The sequence below is a fragment of the Acipenser ruthenus genome, chromosome 8 (assembly GCF_902713425.1).
Source record: "Acipenser ruthenus chromosome 8, fAciRut3.2 maternal haplotype, whole genome shotgun sequence".
In the NCBI taxonomy this organism is placed as follows: domain Eukaryota; kingdom Metazoa; phylum Chordata; class Actinopteri; order Acipenseriformes; family Acipenseridae; genus Acipenser; species Acipenser ruthenus.
This window is the reverse complement of record NC_081196.1, coordinates 39,353,238-39,379,627: the sequence shown is the minus strand read 5'-3', so window position 1 is coordinate 39,379,627 and position 26,390 is coordinate 39,353,238. Positions and strand designations below refer to the sequence as shown.

The window sequence follows — 26,390 nt, the reverse complement described above, 5'->3', positions numbered from 1 at the left end:
TTATCAACAAAAATGAAACTATACTTACATGCATGTTTCATTCCAATACACGTATGAAAATAACTGACATTTGTACTGTTACCATTTTCTAGCACTTCAAAGCATTCAGTATAACCATATTGGTTGGCTGGTAGGGAGCCTGCAGGGCTTAAGGGTTATTCAACCAGATACTGGGGTCATTGAACACATACTGTTACCTCAGTGGCTACATCCAGGGACATTCCTACCCAGAAGTTCGCACACATATCTACCTCTCATTAGCATATTGTGATACTGTATTTTGTTATGCCGTCTCTTTTTCCTAAATAGGGGTTGTGTGCCTTTATCTGTACATTTGGTGTCAGTGCACGGAGCTCGATCCCTAATCCTGCCCAGTGGCAGGGAATACAGAATGACCTCTGGTCCCTCCCAGTTTGGCCTGTGGTTGACAACCCAAAAAGTGCATTCGGCAACTATCTCTTCATATCAGATGTGGGCTGGTTTGCTGACGATGGCACAGAATATGGGAGACCTGACTATTTGTCCCTGTCCAGTGCGCCAGCCCCACCTTGGTGTTGGCAATACTCACTGGCAATCCTGGCCATGACGTAATTGACATTGTCTCTTGTGTCATCTGGAAAGAGTTGTATGTTCTATGTCTTACCTGATTACGGTAGTCTGTAGTTGCTTGTGTTGTCTGGTTTCTTTGGCTGGGGGTGGGAATAGCAAGTTAGGGTTAAAAACCCTATCCCTTTTGTGGTGATGGGTTCAACCCTAACTGCTGCATTAATGCCGTTTTTTGCAATGAATTTCCTTGCTTTTTGAGCAGTTTTTATTTTTATTATAAACCACTTCTGGGGAGGTGTTACATACATGACTGCTGCATTTTACTACATTTTATTTATACAAAGAGTGCAAACGGCATTTTATTCTTTCATATGGCTTTGGTGGATTGCAACAGTTTTTAAAGATTTTTTTTTTAATTGTCCAAAATTCTTGAAAAAAACAATATGGCTGCCAAACCATGTGACCTTAGTTTTCGCTGTCTTGGCGGGCAGGTCGTCCATTTAGGTGAGTGTTTTTATAATGTAAATTTCCTATTTTAAATAATTGTTGTTATAAATGTTGCGCTGTTATTAAATTTATTGCTGCCCTCATATTGAGTGACACTCCTGTCTCTGTGTAACCTACAGTATATAAACACTCATTCGCTGATTTTTAATTAGTACAAGGCTCTTCCACGTTTGTGAAATTAACACCGTTCATTGTGTATTGTGGGAGCTGTAGTTCAAACTGCAGAGAGTGCCTGTGTGATTACATTGTTACAGAGGTACTGTCAGAACTACATATCCCAGAGTGTTGTGGCGTGTACTACAAGTACCCGGATATTATTATTTATTTATTATTTTATTTATGTGATGCTCTGCCACGCTTGTGAAAGGCTTGAAACATTACATATCAGCCGTTCGGTGTGCATTTTGCGAGCTGTAGTTCAAACTGGAGAGTTTTCCTAAGTGATTGTACTGTTACAGGCCCTGTCAGAACTACAGATCCCAGAGTGTCGTGACGTGTACTACAAGTACCCGGATGCCAGGCGGCTATCTTATTTTTCATTATAATTCAAAAATTGGTTAATATTTTTAAATCGTACCTTCAAAGGGCCCTACCTTAGAACAGACCACATGTACCTTACCATGTTTGGTCCAGAAATTCATTTCCAAGTAGCCTGTATACTAGCGTAAAAAACGCAAAAAAAAACACATGTTAAGAATAGGGTGAAAAGGGAAAGATTTTCAAAAAAACGGGTATCCAGATCTCAGAAACAACATAAGGTAGCGACATGAAACCCCCCATGTTTACACAACTTTACAATTGGATCTAAACATTGAAATCGGTGTGCAATTCTGACAAACACAGCCAAAGTTATTGAGGCGCACAGTAGAGAGTGGCATGAAGACGGGACTCCCGCTGTACGGGAAATAAATTGTGTTAAATTTTGCGGGATGAGGGGCTCCCGAGTGGCGCATCCAGTAAAGGCACTCCGCGTGGCGTGCAGGTTGCGCTCTATAGTCTGGATGTCGCGAGTTCGATTCCAGGCTATTCCACAGCCGACCGTGGACGGGAGCTCCCAGGGGGCGGTGCACAATTGGTCGAGTGTCGCCCGGGGGGAGGGAGGGTTAGGTTGGCCAGGGTCTCCTCGGCCCACCGTGCACCAGCGACCCCTGTAGTCTGGCCGGGCGCCTGCGGGCTTGCCTGTAAGCTGCCCCAGAGCTGCTTTGTCCTCCGACGCTGTAGCTCTTGGGTGGCTGCATGAAAATTAATCACATTAATTTTACCAAATTATGTTTAATCACGCTACAATGAATCAAATAATAGCCGGAAATACACAAAGGGAGATCTCCATTTCCTGGTGTGGGGCCAGGAGACTGTGACCTCAGGCTCCTTTGTTAACAATGTTGATACATGAATTATTGATACTAGCAGAATAACCAAACGCTGTGGACTGCTACTGGCATGTATTTAACATATCTCTCTCTATATACATATGTACAGTATATTAAGGATGTGCAAATCATAATGCAGAGATGTCAAAGGCTATGATTTGGCCGTAGCAGCTACTATTTTTTTGGAGGTACTGCTTCGGAGCTACGTTGAAGGGGTATGCATAATACCCCTAATAAATAAATAAATAAATAAATACATGAGGGATACTCCCTGAACATTTATGAAATATTATTTCAATACCATGTTTTTTTGTTGTTTATTTTTTTAATGAATTAATGGTTCGTAATACTGTATTTCACTGACAGTTTATTGTGGCATTGACATACTAAAATCTCTGAGCCGGGTTGCTTAGTAACCGATTTAGAAACTGAAACTGCCGCACAAAACTCTAAACAGTTGTTTTTATAATACCAAATTTATATATTACATCATTATATTGCACAATGTGCTTATAAAGACCCTGTGCTTGCACTGTATTTTTTTCTGAAAAAACTAAAACTAAAAACAAATTACTAGTAGTATACCGGTAGTATACTACTAGTATAATGCAAAACCCTATAAACCGTAATTTTATACATGAATACGAAAATATCTCTACCTCCAAATAATAGTTAATCTCTGTTTATCACAGGACAGGATTGGACAGGAATTAAAAAAAAAAAAGTTACAGGATTGGAAATAATTACTCTGTCATGGGATGGGATGGGACAGGAACACTTTTGACAGGACAGCATGGGACAGGACTGATGTTTCATTCCTGTGTAACTCTCTAGCGCACAGTTAGGGGTTTAACATTGAGCACCCAACTCAACCCTAACTATAACGGCGCTACCGCATTGGTATAATATGGAAAAGAAAGAAATCCCTGTCATTGTTGGCATATATATATATATATACACACACACACACACACTGTATATATAATAATATATATAATTGTACATAAGCTATTAAAAAATGAGTGCCGGAAATATTTAATGTTTAGGTATTTCATTGAGAAAAGGTGCTTTTACAATAGGTTTACTTTTTTAAATGTATTTTGCAGTGGATGACAGCTGGCAGGGGAGTTGTTCATGCTGAAATGCCTGTCTCAGATGAACCTGTCTGTGGTCTCCAGCTCTGGGTGAATCTGAGAAGCTCAGAAAAAATGGTGGCACCACAGTACCAGGAGCTGAAAAGCAAGGAGATCCCAAAACCCAGCAAGGGTGGAGTGACAGTTGCTGTCATCTCTGGAGAAGCTCTTGGAGTCAAGGTAAATGTAGTTATACTCCATATGAACCATACATTCATTTAAATTTAAACATAGTTTCCATCCCATTCAGTGTTCACAAATGTGATCCCATTTGCCAGGTAGTTTGAAAACCATCTGAAAACTATCTTCACCACCCTTGCCAAAGAAAAAGACGTTATGATTTATAAACAGAATACAAAATGAACGTACACTGAGTGCTGTGAATGTGTTGATTATACCCTCAGTCACGTATCCTCCAATCCATGACTGATACATCGCCTACCGCATTAAGGCGATAACTTCTGGTATTGTGACTCCGCCCCCTTTCTGGATGGCCTACTTCTGACTTACCCTGGAATGAACTGCCAAACCATCCAGTCCGGGGCACACCATTCCTGTTATACCATGCCTTCACAGGTTGGGAGGGAGATTCATTCACTACAGTGGATATAGAATATTCTATAGGTTGCTATAAGACACAAGTTGATATCCACCCCTAGTGCCTTTCAGTGGGGTGGAAATTAACTTGTATCGTACAACACCCTACAGTACACTATCCTTTATAGTATAAAGTTCAATAAGAAACAGTATAGCTACTCCTAACTTGACGTCATGTCCATCTGATAGACGGAAAGTCTGGAAAGTCTTGGAAGGCTGTTTGGGCATACTTTTGGCATACAGTGGTAACGAGTGCATCAAAAGAGGACTTGGTGCCCTGTTATTCTGAAGAGAACATGTCAAATTAATTGTATTATATAAAAATTACAAACATATGGCTTGATGCACAGTTATTTTTAGAGGGCTCATACACACACCTTTTGTCTTTTTCCTAAGACTCCCTTATTAATCAAACATGGTGCTGCAAAGGGCTTACCCAAACATTAAACAAATTGGGAAGATAATATTATTTAAATGTACTTTTTTGGCATTTTTTAATACAAGGTTTTGTATAAATACAATAAATGTAAGGTTAGGTGTAGCGGGTGGCCTGTAAATCTTTTGTACATATGGTATCAAAGGCAGACAGGCTTCCCAGCGACAGCGTGTAGAAGCGACATCGTGTGAGAAGTACGAGTGGACAAGTACAACGCAGTTAGAAGCAGTTTGAAAGCAGGTTGACAGTTGCAGAAGCTACACTAAACAAAAAAAAAAAAAGGTCTTCAAGCCAGTAATCTGTGACAACTGCATGATGTGGGAAATCCGAGAAAACCCAACAGAGCTCAACCAAGTTTGTGTAAAGTGCCGCACCATCCAGGACTTGCTTCACCGATTAAGCCTGCTAGAAAAGGAGCTGGAGGAAATGAGACAGCAACAGGACCTTGAGGAGCTGACACACCCACAATTCATGGAAGTCTGCACCCCTAGCAGACTGAAAGCCATCAGGGAGATGGAAGAGAGTCGAAACAGCTGGGTTCAGATAGGCAGAAGCAGGGAAAAAAAGAAACTTCGTTAAACACAACCACCAGAAATCCAGACATCCAACAAATTTGAGCCACTTCAACATTTAGATGACCAAAACCAACATCAAGAGAATGAAAGAAACAACACCCAGGACCCTATAAACAGTGCTGGCCAGGCAGCAAAAAGAAGGGAGGTCATGATTGTTGGGGACTCCATACTGAGAAACACAGCAAGTTCAGTTCGCAGTTTGGACCCCCTTACTACAACAGTGTGCTGCCTTCCAGGAGCCTCAGTCAAGCACATCACTGAGAATGTGGACAGGCTCCTAGAACGAACAGGAGACGACCCGGTAGTAGTCATCCACATTGGTACAAACAACATTGGTAGAGACAGGCCAAGATCCCTGCAAAACAAATTCAGAGAGCTAGGAAGGAAATTAAAAGACAAGACCCAAACTGTGGTATTTTCTGGGATACTGCCAGCGCCTTGCAAAGGACCATATGGACAGCTGGAAATACAAAATCAAAATGCATGGCTGAAATCATGGTGCACAAAGGAAGGCTTCACCTTTCTTGAACATTGGAGCACTTTCTACAACAAGGACTATCTATACAGGTGGGACGGACTGCACTTAAACAGAAAGGGAACCAATCTACTCGGAGAAAGGAAGACAGAATAACTAAAACAGAGGTCAGAGAGCCATTGGCAAACTCAGACCACCACATGGTCTCATTTGAAATATTTTTTAAAACACCAAAAGTAATTACTAAAGCTAAGGTTTACAATTTTAGAAAAGCAAACTACGAAGGTATGAAACAGAGACTAATAGAAGTAGATTGGAGTAAAATAGAGAAAACATCCACAGAAAAAGGATGGCTGTTTTTTAAAAATGTAGTACTAGAGGCACAAAACAATTACATCCCAAAAGTAGACAAATCTAAATCTAAAACAAAATGGCCAAAATGGTTTAATAAATCAATTTAAAAAAATACTCAGCGAAAAAAGGCACTTTATAGAGCGTTTAAAAGGGACCAAAAACAAAGCATACAGAAAGAGTACTTGGAACTGCAAACACAAGTCAAAAAGGAAGTTAGAAAGGCCAAGAGAGAGATAGAAATCAATATTGCTAAGGGGGCTAAAACCAATTCCAAAATGTTTTTCCAATATTATAACAGCAAGAGAACATTCAAAGAGGAGGTTAAATGTCTAAGAGACACAAATGGCAAAATCATAGATGAAGAAAAAAAAATAGCAAATATATTAAATGATTACTTTTCACAGGTTTTTACAAAGGAGGACACGGACAACATGCCCCACATGTCGACCTGTTCCTATCCAATTTTAAATAACTTTAGCATAACAGAGGCAGAAGTGTTAAAGGGACTAGGAGCTCTTAAAATAAACAAATCCCCTGGGCCAGATGAGATCCTCCCAATAGTACTCGAAGAAATGAAAGAAGTTATTTACAAACCGCTAACCAAGATCATGCAACAGTCTCTTGACACAGGGGTTGTACCGACAGACTGGAAAATATCAAACGTAATACCGATCCACAAAAAGGGAGACAAAACTGAACCAGGTAACTACAGACCAGTAAGCCTGACTTCTGTTATATGTAAACTTATGGAAACTATAATAAGATTCAAAATGGAAAATTACCTATATGGTAACAGTATCCTGGGAGACAGCCAGCATGGTTTTAGGAAAGGGAGATTGTGTCTAACTAACCTACTTGACTTTTTTGAGGATGCAACATTGAAAATGGATAACTGCAAAGCATACGACATGGTCTATTTAGATTTCCAGAAAGCTTTTGACAAAGTCCCGCATAAAAGATTAATTCTCAAACTGAACGCAGTAGGGATTCAAGGAAATGCATGCACATGGATTAGGGAGTGGTTAACAGTTAGAAAACAGAAAGTACTGATTAGCGGAGAAACCTCAAAATGGAGTGAGGTTACCAGTGGTGTACCACAGGGATCAGTATTAGGTCCTCTGTTATTCCTAATCTACATTAATGATTTAGATTCTGGTATAGTAAGCAAACTCGACAAATTTGCAGACGACACAAAAATAGGAGGAGTGGCAAACACTGTTGAAGCAGCAAAGGTCATTCAAAATGATCTAGACAGCATTCAGAATTGGGCAGACACATGGCAAATGAAATTTAATAGAGAAAAGTGTAAAGTATTGCATGCGGGCAATAAAAATGTGCATTATAAATATCATATGGGAGATAGTGAAATTGAGGAAGGGAACTATGAAAAAGACCTAGGAGTTTATGTTGACTCAGAAATGTCTTCATCTGGACAATGTGGGGAAGCTATAAAAAAGGCTAACAAGATGCTTGGATAAATTGTGAGAAGTGTTGAATTTAAATCAAGGGAAGTAATGTTAAAACTCTACAATGCATTAGTAAGACCTCAACTAGAATATTGTGTTCAGTTCTGGTCACCTCGTTACAAAAAGGATATTGCTGCTCTAGAAAGAGTGCAAAGAAGAGCGACCAGAATTATCCTGGGTTTAAAAGGCATGTCGTATGCAGACAGGCTAAAAGAATTGAATCTATTCAGTCTTGAACAAAGAAGACTATGCGGCGATCTGATTTAAACATTCAAAATCCTAAAAGGTATAGACAATGTCAACCCGGGGGACTTCTTTGACTGGAAAAAAGAAAAAAGGACCAGGGGTCATAAATGGAGATTAAATAAAGGGGCATTCAGAACAGAAAATAGGAGGCACATTTTTACACAGAGAATTGTGAGGGTCTGGAACCAACTCCCCAGTAATGTTGTTGAAGCTGACACCCTGGGATCCTTCAAGAAGCTGCTTGATGAGATTCTGGGATCAATAAGCTACTAACAACCAAACGAGCAAGATGGGCTGAATGGCCTCCTCTCGTTTGTAAACTTTCTTATGTTCTTATGTTCTTCTTCTTATATTTAATCCTCTCTCTTGTGGTTTATGCTTCTTTTCAGGCTGGTTATTTTAAATTGGAAGTTTGCGTTATTTTAGGCTGTTTACCAAGAAATATGTCTGACAAGAAATATGTATTGCTGGCAAGAGTACGCAGCTGAACTCTCATTTCCAGGTTATATTTATCCAAGGGGTGCTTTTCTTATGAATTCAGTTGTCTTTCACTCCTCGTCTCTCTTGGGTTCAATTATGGGAAAAAAACTAGATGGGGAAATTCAGGTTATTTGAACCAGGAGACGTTTTTAAGTGACTTAAGGAATTTAAGTTAAATTGCCTTCAAAGAATAATTAAACTGACGATTACACATTTACATGCAACAATTTGGGTATGTTTAGTGAAGTTCTAGCATCATTTTAATGAGTAAGAAAAGCAGCAGGGCAGCTCAAACAATTATACATTTAATTTACTTTATGTCATGTTGCAGAAACCGCGAATTCATGCTTAACAATAAGTTCTCATTATTTAGGACCAAATAAAGATTTTGTCTTATCTTTAGTTTCTGCTTGTGAAAACTCTCCAAGGTGAACTCGTGATGAGGACTTTTCAGTAGGCAACATCAATTCCTGCAATGCAATGCAATGTTAATGCACAGGGAAAACAAAACTTTCCTGCCGGCGCTTTGTTTCATGCAGTTTCTTAGAACAAATGTCAGTAAAGTTTTGGCCGATACCGATATTTATAAAAACCCAAATATGGGCCAATGATATTGGTCGACCACTATTTGGGCACACTACTAAAAAAAAGTTACTTATTACACATTACTCATTTCTTAAGAAAAAAGTAATATAATGCCCTTACTTATCACTTAATATTACTTGTTACATGTTACTCGTTACATTTCTTTCTCTTGTCTTGTCCTGCAAAACAGTTGCTGTGACTATTCCTTACTTTTTAATTGTACGTCTCATAATTCATTTATTACATGCGTCAAACAGGTTTTTAAAATTGTTGTAGTATAACTAACAAACAACTGTGAATAATGTATCGGATATTGCAAATAGTAAACTGTAATCATTATAATAAATGTGACTTTGCAGAAGTATAACAATGCATGTCTTTCTAACTTATACATAAGGAGTGAAAATGTAAAAAAAGCAACTGAAGTTACAGAAAGGCTTTTTATAAGAGAATAGCAGTTTTTAAATTTTTTGTATTATTCCTCGCACATAACAAACCCGGGACCTCTCGCACTAAAGCATAGCGCTGATACTGCTGTACAAAAGACCCGGCAGCTTTGCAAGGAGCATATATCGGGCTTATGTCTTTGTGTGTGATTATGTCACCTACCAGCCCTGCTGCTGCCTTCCCCCGTGCACGCTACACTATTATTACTCCCATTAAAAATCTAACGTGTTATATATCCTTGTTATTGACAAAAGTAATGTTATTACAGTAATACATAACTTAAATAAAGCGTTACCGCCAACTCTGACTATAAGTGTATCACAGTGTGTAAGAAAACGTCACCATTGCAAAATAAAAAGCCAACCGACTGAGGTACATTATTTATTTTTTGTATTTTTTTTCCCCCAGAAAGCTTATTCTGCTTAAATATTTTAAGATATTTGTGATTAAAGCAGTAGGTACCTGACAGGGTTTGTAATAAACAAATTATTTTTATACAAAAGCTTCATTTACACTCGCCTTCCTACCAAACGCTCATTCCTTTCGCACGTAGGGCAGCAGTGTGGAGTAGTGGTTAGGGCTCTGGACTCTTGACCGGAGGGTCGTGGGTTCAATCCCAGGTGGGGGACACTGCTGCTGTACCCTTGAGCAAGGTACTTTACCTAGATTGCTCCAGTAAAAACCCAACTGTATAAATGGGGAATTGTATGTAAAAAATAATGTGATATCTTGTAACAATTGTAAGTCGCCCTGGATTATATATGCACAGCTCTAAAAACTACAATACCCATGGTTCCTGAGATCATTTGTTCCGTTGCGTTGATTGACATTTCAGATATTTCGCACTGTATTTTCTTTCTGAGATCTGCCTAAATATTTGTGTTGTAGGTATTGCCAGTGGAAGTGGTTTTACCTTTGGCGGTTACTTTTATTATTTTATTTTACTAGAGTTGCTGCAATATTGTACCAGGGCAGTGTGTATTTTATAAGCCTCCAGAAAATAACAAAAGTAGAATTGTAGTCTTTGGTCTCGTATAAATAAGAACAATATCTACATTTAACATATTTTTGAAATTCAGTGTATTAGTTTGAGGTACCTTTTTCTATCAGTGTACAGTCTAAAAGTTGCTCTGGTACAGTTTTTCTTAAAGCAGGACTACATGTTTCCTTCCTTAAAGCCAGAATGAAGTTGCTTAAGTAAATGTAATAGCAGGGCAGATGGGGGATGTGCTGCAGTCACGCTTGCTGTATAAACCACAGGGTCTCTTTAGAACAATGATGATTTCATTATGATCTTCAGGTTGCATGTGGTAATGGTTTGGCGGATATAATTGATAGGAGTCTCAAATAAACCCTTTACATGGAAGAATTCAGAGGGTTGCTGCGTTTGTATGCTTTTCACAATGTAAACAGTGCTAGAAAACTTTACTTTTGTAGCTTAATGTAGGTTATATGATGTAAATGCATTTCTTTAAGAAAAGTTTAGAATTAGAATAAAACTAAAGAAACATCTGAATCCAAAAGACAGAGGCTCGGACAGAGTGGGTGACATTCTCATACTGTACAGTAACTTATTACTCTAATTCGGTGTGAGCATGGTTTTTGTTTACTGAAAAAAAAAATAATAAGAAGAAGAAGAAACAACTTGGATGCCATATATTTGTGACTTCATGTTTTCTGGGTATAGAGCCACTACACACAAAAAAAAAACCTTTCAGTGTTTCAATTCAATACAAGTTCAGCTGCTTCATCTCAGATTTGTTCGAGCCATTTGTACCAGACAAAAATGTGTGCCCCGTTAGATCTTTTATTTAGAGACAGAACATCATTTATTACACATTGACATTTCAAATGCCACATTTTAACAACAGACGTCATGCCCGATGAGTACAAATACCAGAAATAATAACTGCTGAATATAAGTACTGCAAATAGGTAAGTGCTGATTGATAGGATGACTAAGGCTGAGGGAGGAAGTTTTTTTTTTTTTTAATTGGATGAAGTTTTTTTTTTTTAATTGGATGGAAACAGGAAATTCAGAACAGGCATTGATGGAAGCAAATGTTTTTAATTAAGAAAAAGAAAAACGTGTGTGTGTTCAGCTGGTCAAACATAACTGAAAAACAAAAAATATAAACTCGAATCAATGAGGAGGCTGTAGTTGGAGGTAATAGTTATGCTAGGTAAAGCTGATCTGTGTTTCATAGCACAGTCTTAAAACAGGTGAGTCTGTGGGCCATTCTAGTGTAGAACAGGTTTCGGGTTATGCAGCACTTGGGTCAGGTTCAGGTCGGATCTATTCAAATAATGTTAACGTCTTACAGCGTATCCCATCTCCATAATTTCAAAAAGCTATGCATTACTATTAAAAATGTGATTTTCTTTGCTAGTATTTTTTTACTGTTGATAAACTTCTCATAGTACCACTGTCATACCAGATTTTACACCCTGACGAATCGTATTTTGGTGTCAGAAACTGCTACCCTTGTTTATACAGTACAATGGGAAAAAGATAGTAATACATTCTTTACGATTAGGAATACACATTGCCCATGTTTTAGAAACAGGTTAGATGAATTATCTGTGTTTGAGAAGTAGTCAACAAACACCTACTACCTTCATACTACATATTTTCATTTCAGTTAAATAATCTTAGCAAGGTAGCGTTACCCATGTTAGAAAAATAGTCAATAGTAATCAATTTATCAATTTATCAATTTATACTTAATACCAATAAATTAAAAACAATTAAAGTAGGGAGCTTTTTCTGACTTAGTAAGCTGAAGAAGAGAAGTAAAACAGTGGCGAGCATACGCTGCATAGGAATTTGGCAAAATTAAGCAAAAACTGATGAGAAGCTGTCACAAATAGGCTTGTGAGTGATGTCAGACCAGGAAGGAGACACACAGGACTGGGGTATGGAAGCGCTGATCCGCACGTTTATTAATTAAATAAAAAGAGTCACAGCAGCAAAAAATGACGGAACACTGGTAGTACACTGGAGAAACGGGCCATTGTCTAAATGTATCTTTTATTTTTGAACAGCAAGATGAAATGAAGTGCAAGTATATGTTTTGTTTGTTTGATTCAATTATGTGTTTATTTTTTATTTTTTTTAATATTGTTTGTGTGTGAGGCAAAGGGCCTCAGGAGTGGAGTTCTGGACTCTAATCCCACTGTGTGCCTCCGTGTGTCTCTGTCTACATCCCCTATGTAACGTTTCTACTGCCATGTGTAGTTTACATTTCTGGGACTGCACTCATTATGGGGAAAGCCAGAAAAGCACATGAACCATTATTCTTCCTGTTCGGGTCGGATACAGGTCTATTATTACAAGTTTTACTTTGGTTCGGTTTCATTTGAAAAAAAAACAATGACGACACCGGGTAGGATCGGGTTCATTATTTTGGATCCTTGAAAACCTCTGGTGTAGCCCTCTTGATTTGACATCAAATCAGTGCTAATCTGGAGAACAGTAGAGATATAGTTTGGGTGTTATTGTTATAAGTATGTATTAATTGTTAGGAAATCTATGGTGCAAAAATTGTAGTCTTATAAAGGATTTTAAGATGAATATTGTCTTGACATACTTTTCCTCTTTCTTTTTTCCAGTCCAAAGTTTATACAAGAACCCCAACCATGTATCTTGACTTTAAACTGGAGAAAGGAGCAAAACATGTGCAACCAGTTCCTATAGGTAGGTAAGCAAATAAATAACCTGGTTGAGAAGATAAGTGGTGAATGATTGTCCATAACAATCACTTTTTGTAAAATAAGTAATCCACATGATGTCAAGTACATAACATGCTTACTGCTTCCATCTGGTAAACACACATTAATTAAAACAATCTCTAAGTTTTTTGTTGCCTTATTCAGTCATATGTCAGGTAAGCATGCCTTAAACAAATCACAGCACTAGAAACGGAAGTCCCAAATAATCCACAGCTGTGGTACAGTATGGACATTTAACAAGATGAGTGTTCTTCTTGAATTTACTTTCTAGTGTGTCAGTTCTGACATGGGAGACCACCCACAACTGGTGAAAAGATAAGCCTCTTTACATGTGAAGCATATTTTCTTATGGGAATTCCATTTACTGCAACAGATGGAGTTTAGAAGCCTTTTAGTTATAGAAAATTGGACACAACTAGAAGGTCACAGCTGAAAACAGTATTGTTGAATTTGACCTTATTGTATGTGTTTGAGCCTTGTTTAAGTCTGTTGGTCTGCACAGAGCTTTAAAATGAGAAAATAAAAAATTAAAAGCAAATGGCCAGCAATGTAGTTCTTGCACTACCTATATTATTACTTGCCATTACATGTGTCTCTCTCTAATATGTCCACACTTAATTTGTATTACGGTGATAATTCATTTAAAAATATCTTATACAGTAGGCCTCTCGACATTTTTTTACTAAATAAGTGTGCTTCCCTTGGAGGTTTTCTCTCCCAAACTGACTCCCTATACACAATGTATTAATTAATATAAGACTTTTTTTTGGAATGCAATTTCAATATTTGTATTCTGTGCGCTAGGCATACTGAGGAAAATCATTTAGGATTGGTTTGCCAAGCAAAAGAAGAACCTCCCTGCCCCTAAAAACATATCTTTGGTACGAAAATGTCTATCAGCGCTATAAAGCCCTGGTCACACCTGGAATGATAATGATAACCATAAATAGTTTATGGAGAGGTCACACCAAAATGAAAAGGGTTCTGATCTATTGTACAACAAATGCCAATCAACTTTTTAGGTGTAGGAGACAGAGAAGACTTTTTAGGTGTAGGAGACAGAGAAGTGTGGGTACACGGAGTACTACAGAGTAGGGAGGAATTCCACATGCTCGTTGGTATAGTCAAGTGCTGAAAATTACACTGTGGGTATTGCCTCAAAGAAGTATGCACGGTCGCCTTGGGTACAACCACTTCCCATTAAAGTAAAACATAAAATAAGAATATGGTGTTGTTACGGAGTGACCCTAAAACCCGTCTTTCCTTGTACATCTTTTTTGAGGGAAAGGTATATATGCGGCCGAGATGTCTGACTCTTTGATAGAAACAATTTAATTGATTTGAAGTCTTCCCACTGATGATGGGAATGGGAATGTAGAGATGGGAGCCCAGCTAACAAGATTTAAGTTTTTGCAGGTGTCAGGCTTTTAAAGACTCATCCACACCTGTGGTGGTTTTGACAGACTCACTGAGAGCACAAACTGACCCAAGACTGTCACAGCTACTGGAAGCAGGCTGATCAAAGATACAAATTGAACATTTGTGAAACTGCAACAAATATTGTAATGACTGTAATGTGTTTTAAAGAATATAAAACCAGCATAAATAATATTGCAGCAAATTATGAACAGGTTACAATGATTTGAACTAAGAAAACTGAACAAGTGTTAATGCATGTCTATGTGCCTTTGTTATTCGTGCATATACACTCTTGGAAGCCGATCAGACTTAAAAATAGGGTTTTCCCCTATCTTTAAACTAATAAAGACTATCATGCGTGGAAGCCTGTAACCTTGACAGAAGCAGGCCTCTGGGGGAACTAAACACGGAGGCTAGGTATTGAAAATTAACAAAAAGAAAATAAAAGGAAACCTTTCTAGACAGAACAAATGTTTAAAACTAAAAAAGCTATGTTATACCTATTTGATTTTATTGTAACTAAGCACAGAGGTTTTAAAAAAGTAGTTTGATCTAATAAGAAACAGAATATTTAAACTAACATATATGCTAGCTATACTAACATATATATATATAGTCCATATTTGGTTATTTTTTTTAGCAGTCATTTTTAACGTTTTAGCCTCTCGAAGTACTTAACACAGAAAACCCGCCCCTTCAACTCTCTGATTGGTTAAATGTTGTGTCAAGACGTAACACAGCTGCCATGTGGTTCCAAGATTTTTTTTCTTTTTCACCCAGCAACGCGCAAGTGATCTAGAAGTGCAATCAATCCTTATTGTTAAAGGCACAGTAGCATCTGCAAGACGGGATTGGGTTTTTTCAGCTGGGAGGCGACAACCAAAGGCCTGGGGAGAACCCTGTTATGTATATATTTATACCAATTATTATTTATTATTATTATTATTATTATTATTATTATTATTATTATTATTATTATTATTTAAAGAAAAAAAAAGCAACTACAATATACAGACTGACATGTCTTTATGGAGCATGTAGGATCATACATCGTGCTTGTGTTATAATAATACATTAATGGCTGTTTATCAAATAATTTATAATGCATAATTAATAATAAAAAAAAGATTCCTTGATGTATACTAGGACCAGTTTTCCGACGTGATGTTCTGCGGTGAACAGTGGATGGCAGTCTTCTCTGTAGTAAATCATTGCAATGCATGTATTTACTGTTTATCGTGTTTAATATATAAAATAACACCAGGTAGGTGATGATGATTTAATACAGCCCTGATTGGCCAGGAACATTTATCATTATCATTGCAGCAGGAAAACAAAAAAACGATAGCTATCGATATCGTTATCATTGTGGTATGACCGCCTACATTAATTTGAACTGGAACAATTTTTAAAAATCGTTATCGTCATCGTTCCAGGTGTGACCAGGGCTTTAATCACTAAATTAGATCTAAGTTGAGTTCACTACTGCGACTGGATTTATCAGTTGTACTAAATACCTTGGATGACATTATTATATCAGTTTTCATAGTTTGTTTTCTGTACCTGTGTATTTCTCCAGTTTGTTGAAAAATGTCATAGTTCAGGTCAGTTGGAGCTAGCAACTGTGAAATTCAACTGTTTTAGTAAGATCGCCTACACTCAGTTTAAACCTTTTTTAACTTTGAACGTCTACAGGTGCTTACCAAACAATGCTATTGTAATTACTTATGCTTACAAAATTTTCAAGTTTTTGGCTTGCTCTTCTGCAGCATCTTAAGAAGGTCATCAGTAGGGTCTAATTTGTAATACTGTGTTTTAAATTAGACTATTTTTTTATTCGCTGAGAATGCCAATGAGATCCGAATAACCCCAGCATTGTCAGGCGTGTATTGTGTCTATTCTTTTCCACCCCCCCACCCCCCATCATAATTCAGCTCCATCAGTTGCATTTCTTTTGTATTGTTACTATTTTACAATGCTTTCCTAGTTCTATGAAGTAAAATACTTATCTCTTATACTTTTCTTTTCCTCAGAAACTCACAAGTTAGTTTTTTAAAGTTAGGTAATTAAACTAACTTTAAAAAATGTTAGAACAGGTAATGCACTGGCCTTCCAGGCTTAGAATGTTGTTTTTCTAAATGAACTGACAAAAGACTTTGATTATGTTGTGGGATTGACAAAATAGCCCAGCAGTAGTATTATTTTCCGTACGAGAAAAGAAAAACTAACACATAGTATCTGTGTGTTTTCCCCATTTTACGTGACTGCAGATGCAAGCTATTTAAAAAATGTATCCTTAAGATCTTAGTCATGATGTGGGCACCCATTGTATTTATTTATTTAAACATTTCTCATGATAATATTAATAATTAAAACAGGCATGGATTGTTACAATGCTGTCAAATACAGTAATTGTTAGCCATACAATATTTCAACAGAAGGTCAGTATATTACAAAATGCTCCCCACCTATTTTGTACGTATGCTGACACCCAATTTTTAAGAAAGTGCAAAGGCGAAATGCGTCAATGAGTCAATAAAACAATTAACCGTATAAAACTAGCAATTAAGTATTGTCCTTGATAGTGCCTTAGGAGTTTTACATTTTAAAAGGCTTAGTGATTATCCTTTTGTACAAGTTCAGTTATATAAACTGGTTGTAATCCATGTACATTTAATGAAGATTATTGACCAATTTAATTTCAGTTTTGCTGCCAAAGTTAACAGCCTAACTTTACAAGCAATAATGTTCATGATGATGTTACCTACGCATGTTGTTAAAGTGGATTAAACCTGGTCCAAAGCAGTTCCGGGGATTGAAATACGCAGGGTCCAGTGTGCATGTGGGCAAAATAAATAAATAAATGTATGTATGTATATATGTGTGTGTGTGTGTGTGTGTGTGTGTGTGTGTGTGTGTGTGTGTTTTTTATTATTTATTTATCAGACCAATGGACCTGGTTATCCACTGTGGGCAGATTGTCCACTTCCTACATTTATTATGGAATGAGCAACTTATAGTGGAAAATACAGGCCATTGACTTTTCTTAAGAATATTCTTTTCTTAATAAATCTTCAGAAAAAAAAAAAAATGTAACGAAGGGTATAATTTTCAAAATAAGTTGAAAATCCACGCTAGGGAATCAGTGAACAAGATATTAAAAATGTTTTTTTTTTGTTGTTTTTTTTTTGTTTTGTTTTTTGCCTGTCAGTCTAATTGCCTTTTTAATTACATTGTAAACAAAGATATTTCTTTTTCAATAAACAAAGAGTTGCAATTACAAGGATCTTTTTCTGTTTCAGGATGGACTGCATTTGTCTATACCCTTTCAGGATGTGTTCATGTTGGTAAGTGAATACAGTGTAATTGGTGATATTGGAATGAAAATGTAAAACCCTTTTCATGTGAGTTGAAATGGTTCATCAGTGTAAATTTCTGCACATTACATTTTTTTGTTTTTAAATGCCGTCTTGAAATGGAAAGATTGGGGAATGACAATTTGTAAAATTAATTTTGAGTTTAAATTTGAGGCTCTAATTATTCTGTCGTAAAATAAATGTCATGCTTATTACGATCTAATGACAACATGATTTCGAGACCTCTAGTGACACCAAATAACAGGAAAATGTGTCTTCATTGTTATGTGGACACGTTCGAAAACTGACTTTCCTGGTAACCTGGACCCCAGCAATAAAACAACATATAACTAACAACTGGAGTAAATGAATGAATGAAAATGTGTATATGCACACTTTATTTTGCTGTTCCTTTACTTCTAGCCATCGTTTGGTATAATGTGTTGTTTATGCTATGCAAAATGGATGACGCCCAATGCACACAGTTGTCTCCTAGCAAGTGAAGGAACTACTGTATTCTGGACGCTGTAGTTTATTCTAGGAACATGTCATCCGGGCAGGTGAGATATCATTGGAAAGCCACAAGCCTCCTCATTTCATTTGACTGTGTTCCTAGCTCTTTCTGTTTTTGAGTTACAGGCACTTGTACACACCTACCGATTTGCTGCATGACACAGCACTGGAGCACTGAATGCGGGGGTGGTAGAAAGTATTCATATGGGCATGCCTGACATCAATGGAAAGCGCAAGGCCTGCAGTTTTAAATGATGTTGAAATCGGAATGCTATCTGTTGAGTAATAGGCAACAAACGAAACTTAGGAGCTGACTCATGTCACATGACTCACGCCTTAGTTTCGGTTTGCTGTAGTTTCGCTTAGGAACGTGTGTTCAGGACATACAATACATCATTGGAAAGTCCTGAATCTGTACTTTCAAACAAGCCTTGAACCAGGAAGCCTGAGATATTCACATGAGAAGGTCGAGCCCACCGATACACTACGCCTGGGATCCATATGGACCCCAAACCTAAAACAATTTGGGAAATTCAACCAGGCTACCTGGACTAGAATGATCCTTTGCATAGTATAACAGGATGGGTGCCTGACAACTACCTAAAAAGAAACATAAATCAAGACACTAGATCCACATAATAACTGAATGGGCCCCAGGTTACCTTATGAGGGTTAACCATATGACTGTAAAGTATTGGTTCACCTGAAAACAACATAGTTTTCTGTTGAATTCATTATTCCCATCAAGGGTCATGTTGATGCCCATGCATTCAAGGCATTGTGAAAGATCACATTCACCCATTTTTTCCATCACATGTTTACCAGCTGCTGTTTGCTCTAAAGGGAACCCCACCAAGTACTGTTTGTTCCTTACAAAATGGCCATACCCTGTGTAAGAATTAACCTAACTATACTCTAAATGATGCCTTTGCTTTAGTGCAGAGTAATTGTTTTTAGTGAAAAACAATTATATATATAATATTTACAGATATAATTACAGACTAGGGGGAGGAGGAGAGAAAAATGTAGTCCAGGAGGGGCTGTTAAACTCTTTTGTACCTGGGAAACGGCTTAGCCGTCCGGTTTTAGTTAGGGATTAAAAGCAGAGCAGTTAGTGCTTTGTGTGGGAATTAGGTTTTTGTTTCTGTTTTTATTTTGTATTTGTTGTAAATAATAAAAGTGTGCATACGCACTAAAACGTAAATCTTGTGTCTGGGTCTGTATTTCAAAAGGGTAAATCGAACCTCAAGCGAACAAGGCTGTGTTACCTATGGTGGCAGAGGTACCGAGCCCTACAGACCCAGCACACATTTAAAAAAATAAATAAACAAACATGGAAATAGAAGACCTGATAAGGAATTTGGAGGTCGACTGCTGCACAGCAGGAAGCCAACCGCCTGCAGCGAGAGGCCAACCGGGTAAAGAGACAAGAGTGGGGTTGCCAGACCCGGAGGTCTCGGAACTGCAGCGGGTGCTGGCAAGAGTGGTGTGGCCTGCACCACAATAAGAATCGCCTGCAGTGGACCTAGAGTCACTGGGGGCGGAGCAGTGATCGCTGGTGGTGGAACAGGACTTGCCTGCGTGGAGCTAGAGGTGCTACCGTCGGCTACAGACAAGGGGGAGGAGGTAAAGAGCACACCTCCACCACAGCCCTGACCACCACCCCTGTGATCCAGTCTAGCACCGCTGGGTGCGGTCCCTTGCCCCATCCACTCCGGGACACCCTGACGGAATGCTTGGACCTCCCTGTGCTGGACCTAGTGCCCAGGTCGGTGTGCCACCAGGTTAGGGTGACCAGATAGCAAGTTAAAAATCGGGACACTCAGTTGGTGAGGGGAGGAAAGAAACCTTGTGAACTACTGCACAATTCAAGCGACGCAAATTACGTATATTTCTTATGTAGATAAGATAGGCTTTTTTATTTCTTAGCCTTCCTGTGTGCATTGCACTTAGGCAAAAACACCAACTTAGAGAAATATAATAATAATAAAAAAAAATACTCCAAAGCGGTTAACTTTCTTGTTTACTGTTCAGATGACAGCGATGTTTTAATCAGCCTATCAGTGCGTCTGTACTGGCTTTTCTGTGACCTGCTGTACTGTACATAGCAGGCGGGACAAAGTCAGTGCTGCATTGTTTTGATTTAGGTTGCTAAAATCTAGTTTTCAGCATTAGACATAAAATACCAAAAATGGACGACAAAGCAAAACAAGCAAAGTATATTTCGGCTGAGGATTGTGTCAAGACATTTCCCAAATAAACTGTACATGCAGATGGAGGTAATTGTTTTGCACATCTTGTAATGTGACTTAAAGAAAATACGATTGATTGCTATAACTTCAGAATCACACATTAAACAAAAGACTACTACAGAGGCTGCTGAACAGAACGTAAAACAAACAACAGCTTTCAGAAAACAAACTGGAAAGTCTGCGCAGACAAAAAAGTAAATCAGCACTACAGGTACAATCAAGCACAGCTACCTCGGTTCAAACAACCTGCTGTTTACTTTGTAAACGCAGTTAGAATTTTAGACCTGAATAGGCACGTTTTCTTTGTTTTGACTCGGTACTGATAAAATAAATTCCTGGATGGGACAAATAACATGACAACGAACGTGCTGCATATATGGACTTTATTAAAGAATGCCAGATACCTTTGGGTAACTGAGTTTTGGGACTGTTTCTAATTGATGTCCACATCTGTATAACTTGGCAAAACTTTGCCTTACACTTCCAACCAATTCAGTGGATGCAAATGTGCAGTCTCAATGTATGGGCAAATCCACACCAGACAGAGAATGTCGGCAGCAACTGTTGGGAGAAGTTGCATGCTTGCCTTTTAACAAATGACAGCACTCTGTTTTAGTAAGGAAGCAAGAACTACTATTTTTAGGCTTTTATAGTGCTCTGAAATATTATGTGTATTTAATCTTCAAACAGGTCCGTGAAATGTCTGTGAAATCCTAATTATAACCCTAATTCTAATTGGATGACTTGACTGTGGGCATATGATTGAATCCATGTTTTCCCCAGTGCATTCGATGCTTATCTTTTTTGCTTTTTAGTGATAGGCTCGTCAACAACACCAGCCATCATGACACTTCGCCAGTAAAACCAGACGCACAAGCGCACGCACCAAGAAAAACACATTATGCATACCGCATCATATGACTGCAGGTTAACGTGATTGGATAGCCGCATAGATGCAATGCAAACAACTCACTCAAACAACATGCCCTAAACCAGTAGAGTATGCTGTTGCACTGCAAGACAGTACAGCAGGCACATATACAAAATTTCCTAATGAGAAAATAAAAATTTCACATTTTACGCCCGTGTTTTCAACGTTTACTCTAAAAATCGGGACAAATGGCTTCCCTACAGTACCTCGATCAGGACATGGGACAAAACCCCCAATATTGGGACGATTCCGATTTTATGGGGATGTCTGGTCACCCTACACCAGGTAAAGTTGGTCGCCTGGTCTCCCACTCTGCTCCCCTTGAAGCTCCAGCTGTCACGGCGCAGTCGGCTGACGTCACTTACATTCCCCCTGCCTCCTACTGTGTTCCCCCTGGAGAATTGGATGTCACTGCGCCGGAGCCGAGACTCCCACCTCTACCTGCTGCTGCATCTACCAGGTTACTGGCCTGCGCGTCAGTCGCCCTGGTCATCCCATATGGGTCTCCTGTCACAGGTTCACGGCCCCTTCCTGAGGTCGCCGGAGAAAGGATTGACCTGCCCTCAAGTCCGCCCACAAAGGATGAAGAGGGACAGTGTAGGACTTGAGGGAGGGTGGTGGAGTTTTAAAGGTGGGGGAAGTGGCTTTGGAATGGCCTGTGTGATACGCACAAGGGTGAGGAAATGTGGCAGACTAGGGGAAAAGGAGAGAAAAATCTAGTCCAGGAGGGGCCAAAAGACTACATCCCCCAGAATGCCATGAGAGGGAGCCAGGATGAGGTTCATCTGGCTTTAATTGAGAATGAATGCCACCTGCCTGCGATGAGCAGGCAGGTATATAATTAAAGAAAATGTTTGTTCTGGCAGTCTCCAGTCTGTGTGAAGAGAGGCTGTCATGGTGAACAGATCTGTGTGGTCTAAAAGAAAAAAGTTATTTGTCACTTGCTTGTAGGAGGTATTTAAACAGAGGAAAATGTTTGTTCTGGGTCTCCAGTCACAGTGAAGAAACCTGTGTGGTTTTAAAAAAGGTACAGTGTTAACCTTTTTGTGTTTTGTGTGTGTGTTTTAAAAGCTGTTTTGTTTAATTGGTAAATGGCTTAGCCGTCCGATTTGAGTTAGGGTACCAAAACAGTTTAGTTAGTACTCCATGTGGGAGTTAGGTTTTTGTTCACACAGTACCTTTTTTAAAACCACACAGGTTTCTTCCTAAATCCCTTGCTTAGAAAGATACAGAGTATTAATGTTTGTGACAGAGTAGCCGTCTGCCGTGTGGGTGCGTGCATTCGCTGCAGAGTGACAGGCAGGAGATCGAGACGGAGGTTGAAGTTGATACGCCCTGCAGACGAACAAGATTTATTTACATATCAACACACTGAACAGCTCATGTGAATGGCAGCACATGGAGCACATACAACACAGTGTAAGGAAACTTTGGTAGGAACTACAATATCTGAACTAATCTTCTCTGTTCAATAATAAACTAACGTTGCTGAAGAGGTTGATCATGGTGGATACAAAGTTAAGGTGGATATGTGATGGGCGGCTATGTGACTGATTACTGTGTGTGTGTGTGTGTGTGTGTGTGTATATATATATATATATATATATATATATATATATATATATAATATATATAATATATATATACAGTGCCTTGCAAAAGTATTCAGACCCCTGACCAATTCTCTCATGTTACTGAATTACAAATGGTACATTGAAATTTCGTTCTGTTTGATATTTTATTTTAAAACACTGAAACTCAAAATCAATTATTGTAAGGTGACATTGGTTTTATGTTGGGAAATATTTTTAAGAAAAATAAAAAACTGAAATATCTTGCTTGCATAAGTATTCAACCCCTGTGCTGGGGAAGCTCCCAGTTTATACCGATGAAAGAAATTGCCCTAACGAGGACACAATTACCTTACCATTGGCCTCCACCTGTGAACATTTTCTGGATAAAAACCCCACTGTTGAAGGATCGTTGGTCAGGCTGTGAATCTGAAGGAAAATGAAGACCAAAGAGCATTCTACAGAAGTTAGAGATAAAGTAATACAAATGCATAGATTAGGGAAAGGGTACAAAATAATATCCAAGTGTTTGGATATCCCAGTGAGCACAGTTGGATCAATAATCAGGAAGTGGAAGCTGCATCACACCACCCAGGCACTGCCAAGAAAAGGCCGTCCCTCAAAACTCAGCGCTCAAACAAGAAGGAGACTTGTGAGAGAAGCCACAGAGAGGCCAACAATCACTTTGAAGGAGCTACAGAGTTCAGTGGCTGGGAGTGGAGTAATGGTGCACCAGTCAACCATATCAAGAGCTCTGCATAACACTGGCCTGTATGGGAGGGTGGCAAGAAAGAAGCCGTTACTCAAAAAGTACCATCTGAAAGCACGTCTGGAGTTTGCCAGAAAGCATGAGAGTGACCCAGCTGCGATGTGGGAAAAGGTTTTGTGGTCAGTTGAGACCAAGATAAAGCTTTTTGGCCAAAACTCAAAGCGCTATGTGTGGCGCAAACCTAACACTGCCCATGCCTCAAGACACACCATCCCTACAGTGAAGTATGGTGGTGGCAGCATCATGCTGTGGGGATGCTTCTCATCAGCAGGGAGTGGGCATATTGTTAAAATTGAAGGAAGAATGGATGGAGCAAAATACAGGGAAATACTGCAAGAGAACCTGCTTCAGTCCGCTAAAAAACTGAAGCTTGGGAGGAAATTCACCTTTCAGCAGGACAATGATCCCAAGCACAAGGCCAAAGCAACATTGGAGTGGCTCAAGAACAAAAAGGTGAATGTCCTATAGTGGCCCAGTCAAAGTCCTGATCTCAATCCCATTGAGAATCTGTGGCACTATTTGAAAATTGCAGTCCACAAGCGTTGTCCAACCAACCTGAACAACCTGGAGCAAATCTGCCAAGAAGAATGGGCCAAAATCACTGCAACACTGTGTGCAAAGCTGGTACATACTTACCCCAATAGACTTAAAGCTGTTATTGCAGCGAAAGGTGGCTCTACCAAATATTAATGTGTGGGGGTTGAATACTTATGCAAGCAAGATATTTCAGTTTTTTATTTTTCTTAGAAATATTTCCCAACATAAAACCAATGTCACCTTACAATAATTGATTTTGAGTTTCAGTGTTTTAAAATAAAATATCAAACAGAACGAAATTTCAATGTACCATTTGTAATTCAGTAACATGAGAGAATTGGTCAGGGGTCTGAATACTTTTGCAAGGCACTGTATATATATATATATATATATATATATATATATAAAAAACAATGTTCTATTGGCGAGAGCCTTGCACTGTCCCTGCGGAATTCAGATTCAGCTATTTATTAATGTTGTTGTTATTATTAGAATATTATATAGTGGGAAATGTAGGTGAGTACGGTAGCCTGTTGTAGATTTATTAGCAGTATTTTGAAAATGTACTGTACTAAACATTTTGACTGGATAATTGTTAAATCATTAACCATAAGTGCTGGATTTTAGCTCTGTCCAACTACCATAAGGATCAGAATTGCTGCAGCTATGGTTCTGTAGGAATATATATATCAATCAAAAATATTTAGCAACTAATACATGGATAGTACATAGTGCTTTTTTATGGAATGTTGTTATTTTTTTGTATTTGTATTTATGTAACGCTATGTCTTGGTTTTTGTTTTGTTTCCCATGTATTTGTTTGGTTGGCCAAATGAGGTAACACAACCAAAAAACTTAGTGGAAACCCAGTTTAAGAAAGCTACACTATATCAGTCGTCACGCAAGGCCAAATTGGAACGCAGACAGAAACATTTAAATATACCTTCCTGTATTTGAATATAAATTAGGTCATTTGCATGAATTTCTCTCCCTAAAAGAAACTACATGAAAACCGAAATTAATCGAAAGGTATTACCAAAATAGTGTGAGAAAGGGTGAGACTTTTTTTTTTTTTTATGGAAACCACGCCATTGTGTGTACTGTAGATACAAATTTAAATGGAAAGTATTCCTTATCATATTTGGCAAATTAGGTAAATAGACAGGAGTAATATGCAGTTAATACAGAGTTTATTGTTGAAATTGAGCTGTAAAGAAGAAAATAATCTTTTAAAAAATATATAAAATCGGTAATAAATCAAATTTTTTGCAATTGGAAACTTGTCTTAAAAACTAGCTATTGTAGTCAAGTATATGGGTGTTTGGATTTGTAACAGGGCGAGGTGCCCTGTACATTGTTTTGTTTATTTATTTTTAGATCGGGGTCTCCCCCTCCGCCCCTGTGCAGATTGTTTTATGTTTGTTTATTTTTATGTTGGCGAAGCGCCGTATGTTTTGTTATTGTTTTGTTTAAATGACGGCGTAGCCGATTGTTTTGTTTAGTGTGGATGGGTAGCCCCATCCACAACACAATTAATAAACCTGTGCAGATTGTGGCCGAGGGGTAATAGGATGATTACTAATTAGTTAAACCCCTCGGCCATGATATAAAAAGCCTGCAGCTCTCGGCACTCGAGGTGGGGTGTTGTAGGAGCGGAGAGAGCGAGAGTGGAGAAAAACGAGTTTAAAAAGGTACAGGATCAGTGAAGGCTATAGCTCAGCCTGGCCTGTGTTTTATTTATTTATTTTGTGTTCGAGATTCTTTTTGTTTAAACTTGATTTATTTTTGTATTTGTTAATAAAAAACGGTAGCCAGCCGATTCTTCACTTTACCTGCAGTACTCTCTGGTGTCAGTATTTTTTCCCTTCCTGCTTCTGCCGTGACGTCAGACCACTCGTCCAGCCTGTCACAGGATTGCATTGATAAGGGTGTGTGACAAAGTGGCTGAGTGGATGCAGGTGCAGGGATGATGCAGTGCGGTAATGAAACAGACAGAGATGTTTAATCCGGTTTGGAAAAGAATGCTAATACAATAATAATAAACAATAATGGGTTTGCAGACCCAAACAATAATAATAACCCAACACATATCC

At 38.4% G+C, this 26,390-nt stretch overlaps 1 protein-coding gene across 2 annotated transcripts in view; it reads left to right on the top strand.

The window, feature by feature from the left end:
- pir (pirin) overlaps nucleotides 1-26,390 on the top strand; it is a 38,598-nt gene that overhangs the window by 7,126 nt on the left and 5,082 nt on the right. For both annotated transcript variants that reach the window (XM_034010425.3, XM_034010423.3), the window contains exons 5-7: nucleotides 3,530-3,736; nucleotides 12,830-12,914; nucleotides 17,671-17,715. In XM_034010425.3, coding sequence (XP_033866316.1) covers nucleotides 3,530-3,736; nucleotides 12,830-12,914; nucleotides 17,671-17,715 — 337 coding nt within the window. The remainder of the gene's footprint in view (nucleotides 1-3,529; nucleotides 3,737-12,829; nucleotides 12,915-17,670; nucleotides 17,716-26,390) is intronic.